The sequence below is a fragment of the Seriola lalandi genome, unplaced genomic scaffold (assembly GCF_002814215.2).
Source record: "Seriola lalandi dorsalis isolate HSWRI2012SDOR001 ecotype SW California unplaced genomic scaffold, Sedor1 jcf7180002054240, whole genome shotgun sequence".
NCBI classification, from domain to species: domain Eukaryota; kingdom Metazoa; phylum Chordata; class Actinopteri; order Carangiformes; family Carangidae; genus Seriola; species Seriola lalandi.
Genome location: NW_019524793.1, coordinates 511,522 through 516,602, shown reverse-complemented (window position 1 = coordinate 516,602; position 5,081 = coordinate 511,522). Strand labels below are relative to the sequence as shown.

The 5,081-nt window shown below is 40.2% G+C and overlaps 1 protein-coding gene across 3 annotated transcripts; it reads left to right on the top strand.

Annotated features, from left to right (window-relative positions):
• Nucleotides 1–74: 74 nt before the first annotated feature.
• tnfsf14a (TNF superfamily member 14a) lies at nt 75–4,482 on the top strand. Of its 3 annotated transcripts, none has more exons than XM_023404368.2 (7): nt 75–214; nt 376–438; nt 1,405–1,445; nt 1,663–1,867; nt 3,320–3,353; nt 3,440–3,508; nt 3,673–4,482. In XM_023404368.2, the coding sequence occupies exons 4-7, from the start codon at nt 1,679–1,681 to the stop codon at nt 4,050–4,052; spliced, it is 672 nt and encodes a 223-aa protein (XP_023260136.1). In that variant the 5' UTR covers nt 75–214; nt 376–438; nt 1,405–1,445; nt 1,663–1,678; the 3' UTR covers nt 4,053–4,482. The 3 variants fall into 3 exon arrangements, with proteins under 3 accessions (XP_023260136.1, XP_023260133.1, XP_023260135.1); XM_023404365.2 differs by having other exon boundaries at nt 1,405–1,529; XM_023404367.2 differs by lacking the exon at nt 1,405–1,445.
• Nucleotides 4,483–5,081: the final 599 nt, after the last annotated feature.

Here is a 5,081-nt window from a genome sequence, read left to right as displayed (position 1 = left end):
AGTCCATTTATTCCACTTTGACCAACTCTTATGTTACAAGAGCACAATAAAACAACTTCTCTGTATGTTACTTTCTCTCCTACTGTGGAGAAGAGCCACTGAGAGTGACTGCCTCCTTGATCAAAGCCGAATGAGTGGAGTCACTATCTCTGTCGACCAATAGAGGTCCACATGCAAAACTGAGAAGCAGAAGATACCAAAGTGCCCTGCAAAGGTACATCTTTTATTTTTTCAAAGTTTCATCACAGTTTTAAAACTTTTCATATGAATTTATACTTTTGCTATTTGTGAACAAGTATAAAAAATGTTCTTTTTCTGAACTGTAATAATACCTTCTAACATATGTAGCCTTGTCATGTCCTGTACATCCTATAGGTGGAGCTGTGGATAAAAGCATACTAAAACCTGGCCATAGCCTTGACATGGTTGAAGGTATTGGTACGTGTCAGTGACGGGGTTTCACAAAAATATCATGTTTGTATGTGTTTTGTTTTTGTTTTTTTATCTATGAAGAACACATCTAATATATGATCAGAAATCAACAACAGAGTCGCTGTCCTCAGTTTGCCACCACAATACTTGGAGGTCAGGTCAGGTGACATCACATCATGTGTGTTTAGTTCAGTTCATTTGGCCTTGTGACCTTGTACCCCTACACTGATCTGACCATATAGGCTACAACCATGCAGTCCCAACTTTATTAAATGTCACCCAAATGTTTAGAAGTTGGACCAAGATGATCCTAATTATTTATCCATTTGGTGTCAGAAGAGTCCAGGTGAGAAACATATTTAACAGAAGCGACGCATTACTTCTCAAATACATCATAAAAAGTATTGTGACATGTAAGCATCCACCTCTTTCAAAGCCTTCACTCCTGCTCAGACAGCAGAAAGAACCTCTAACACAGGTCTGTAGCCGCAAATGTTATGTTCACTTCCATCTATCACACAAAAACACAATTCTTTTGGGAGGTGAATAATCTGTTTTATATAAGCTTAGCACTTACACCCTAAAATGTATCGTAAGAGAATTCACCAAACTGAGCCCACCACATATGACTCACAGCTCTGCACTGTCCCCTGCAACAAAGCATAAAGTTAAACTTTTTGCATAATAAATGATAAGTGGTTAAGATTTGAATCATGAAATACATTTTGGACTGTAACTGTTGTCATCAGACCATGAGACAAGCCACAGATAGTGTGTAAGCAAGAGAGGAAGTGTGAATGGAGTTATTTCAACATTGCTCTTACAGTAAAGTGGGAGGGTGTAAAGGGGAGCTTAAATGCGTTTTGCTGTGTCTCCCACTTGTTGCCGTCTACCTTGACTGATCGGCGGTCAGGTTCTGCATCAGTGTGATAAAAATTAACATTAGCCACAGTTTGATTTTCTTGCTTGCAGTTGCTGAGTGCAGACAGGTGCATCTCTGACGGCCTCCAAAGGTGTGATATATCTCAAGGTTTCTATATCTGAGTCTGTTCTGTATCTGACTACTCGTGAGCCATCACTACTTGAACCAACCGCAAGTGAGCCCACCCATTTTGCTACTTCTTCACACTTCTCTGTCTCTTGGGTCTCAAGTCTCCACGGCCCCCTTTGAAGCTGTACCTTCTTACAACTTCTGGAGGATATTTACACACTTTTTCTCTTCGTTTACAGACAGAGCACTGTAGGTATGTCCAAGCATCCCTCTGTGTTTGTGGTGGACAGCCACGCCACGAGGCCTCCATTACCACCCAGGGTGGGACAGAAGAAACAGCGCGCCGGGGCAGCACAGACCCTGATGTTCATGCTGGTGAGCCTGGCGTTGTGTGGCATGGCCATAGAAGCCTGCCTCATCTACCGTCTCTACCAACTTGAATCTGTGAGTATCCGCTCTCTACTTTCTATTCCATCCCCGTGCTTTCCTAAAAAATGAATCTCACAGTTATTCCTTTTTCTTTCATTACGTTTTGAATGTCACTGCTCTCACAAGATCTGATTCAGTTCATTCAGTTTTAACAGCTCATTTTCACTTTCAACTTTCTTTTTTTTGTCTTACTCTTACTCTTACTTTTTTCAGTCACGCTCTACCCAGAACTCTCTAACTCTTTATGAGTCTTGTGTATTTATTTTCATGCACAAACGTCATTACTGAAAGTAAATTAAATTTATATTGACACTATTGCATCATGTTAAGGTAAAAATTGCAAAATACTAAAATGAGTGACCATGGAATATAAAAGGATGTCATGAAATAGTAGGAAAGACTGTGCTGGTGATGAAAAAGTTACTTTACAGCTGTAAAAATTTCAACATTGTGAGTTTTATTAATTAAATATACAGTACAAGGAAGAAATACAGGTGCAGTGACCATTTTTCATGTCTGTATTTCATGGAGTCATATGCTATCTGTAGGAAACTGTGTGCTCTGCATTGCTGCTATACTTCTATAATCAAAATGGAAATTTTTTTCTGTCCAGGAGTCAGTTTTTGATCGGATTTTCCCATATTGTCACGATGGAGTTTTGGTTGGGGCAAAAAATCATGTCTTCAGCATATTGTCAAACAAAAGCAGGCCCGCACCTCAGGACTTCTTTTTACGCAACAATTATCTGCTTTGTGAAGCAAAGTCATCAGTAAACCGAAAGGACCCTCGTGACAGAAACAAAAATATGAATGATTGTTTTTCTCTGAAAACTGCTGACGATGAAATGATTTCACTATTATGGGGAAGAAAGTGGAGTACAGATGGAGAAGTACATTTAATGTCCGGCCCATTTATGAAGAATTCCACTGACGTCCCCAAGGGGCAGGAGCATGCAGGATTCATGTTCCATGATGCTGGATGGTCAGTGCTTTTTCCGTATGTCTGTGACTCAGTTTCCCGTCCTTGTCTGATGCACAGTGTGAAGGCAGCCGTCATGGCAGTGGGGGTTGGGGGGACATACAGTTCTTGGTCTGACACTGTTTTGCAAACAAGGGTATGTACGTACTTTAGAGGCAGGGGACGGTGAAGAAAAGGAAGTGGTCTATTTCCTGTGTTATCTACCTTTTGCTCATCACCAGAAACACAGACCTGTCCTACTTTCATTTGCAGAAAGATAAAACCATAGAAAAAACACAAGTTTCCCTTAATTACAATGTAGATTTTATGATGTGGAGAACTTTGAGAAGATCTGCTGGCACATGGAGAGATTGTAGCTCTTTACATCTTATTTCCACAACTTTGTCTCCTATCCACCATCCACCCGTAGTGATTGCACCTGCATGTGCACGCTCACAAACACACGTACACACGACTGAGAGTTTTTTTTTGTTGTTGTTTGCATTGCAGGCTGACTCAGCATCATCCTCTAAGATCATCAGCGGTATGTCTCAACACTTTTTACTCAAATGGTAAATATCTTCAGTTACTTAATCCACATTAAAGACACTGTGTCTGGTCCTCACACAGGTGATGATGCTCCCACTATATGGCCCAGGTACGGTATTTCTCCATCCAAACCAGTTGCACATCTGACAGGTGAGACCAGCGTTGTTCTCATATCCATCACCATAATTTTCATTTTCAGTATAACAACAAGAAAATATTAAAATTACTTTCACAAGGGTGAATTTATGATGTCTGTTTTAAAGTAATCAGACTTCACATTGTTGCTGTTGTCATGTTTGTTTGTTTTTTTTCAGGTGGAGATGATGTAGTTCATAAACAAGAGACCATGGCATGGAGTATGATTGCAGACCCTCTCCTCTATGAAATGACCTACAAAGATGGCGGTCTCATCATTCAGAAGGAGGGTTATTACTATGTCTATTCAAAGATTCTCTTCAAAGACAATGGTAACTTTCACCATACCGTCACCAGGCATACTATAAGGTACGCAGGGGGAAGCATCCCCCTCCTGCAGTCCAGGATATACTCCTCAAATTCGAAGCGATCCAACAGTTACCTGGGTGGAGTGTTTCACCTCTACAAAGATGACACTCTTTATGTGACAGTCAGCAACACCACAAGGATTGATCGTAACAAAGCCTATGAGAACATCTTTGGTGTATATATGATCTAAACATCACATTGATCATTATCACCATCATTGTGAATCTGAAAGTTTGGAATAAGATTAAATAGTGGATAAGACATGTCATAGAATCTTCTCAGGGATTATTAATAATAATAATAATAATAATGTAAGAGCAGGTCCATAACCAGGAAGAGAGGTGTGGTGTAACAAATCAGGCGCTTTTTATATGCTCACTTGTATATTCACATAGATCAGTTTTTCTCATTTTGTATTGCTACTGAGTATAAGCATAAGCATCATGCTAAAATCAAAAACATAATGTAACCTTACACATTTCTTTTCATTCTTGCTTTAATACATACTGCACATTATTTATTTATTCCTTTAGTGACAAGACTGCTTTAATTCTGCTGTATTTATGTACAAATAATCTGCACAATATAAAAAAAAATAAACAGACAATGATTGAAAAGTCTGCTGGTTGTCTCAAGCCTTTTCTTCAAGCTGGTATGTAGCTCGAGTGAACTCACTTCCTGCTTTGTCAGGTGGAGCTGCTGCTGGAACCTTTGCTGAGTGGTCTCAGTAGCATTGAAAGTCACACCAACTCAGTCCAACCACGAGTCACAAGGGTTTTTTTTTTTTTAGCATAGTGACACATTAAATGTCTGCTGGTGAGCCACCAAATTGTTCATGCTGCAATATTGGTTTTACAGTGCAGCAGCAGTATTACACTTAGGACTTTTATGATGAAGGTGCATAATGTGCATTCCAGACATTCAGATCAGCATGCTTACTCACTGTAATGCTACAGATGAATGTTTTCAATTCATCACCATGGTGACAAGCGTGCTTGCGGACATGCCCTTGTACAAGAGCCTCATCACTCTTTGAAGCTTTGGTGTGTGTGTGTGTGTGAGTGTGTGTGTGTGTGTGTGTGTGTGTGTTTTTTCTCTCACGCAGTCCCTGTTGCGCTTTCCCTTCAGCTGTATCTGTTCGAAGAAGCAGCTCTTGAAAACACCCACAGAGTTGTATATTTGTAAACTGGGGAGGAAGTGGCAGTGGGGGCCGCTGGGG

Excerpts from the sequence above, each read along its gene's own strand:
- tnfsf14a (XM_023404367.2), top strand. The coding sequence starts at position 1,679 with ATGTCCAAGCATCCCTCTGTGTTTGTGGTGGACAGCCACGCCACGAGG. Across the intron at positions 3,354-3,439 it reads ATCCTCTAAGATCATCAGCG|GTGATGATGCTCCCACTATA; the intron begins GTATGTCTCAAC and ends GTCCTCACACAG. Across the intron at positions 3,509-3,672 it reads ACCAGTTGCACATCTGACAG|GTGGAGATGATGTAGTTCAT; the intron begins GTGAGACCAGCG and ends GTTTTTTTTCAG.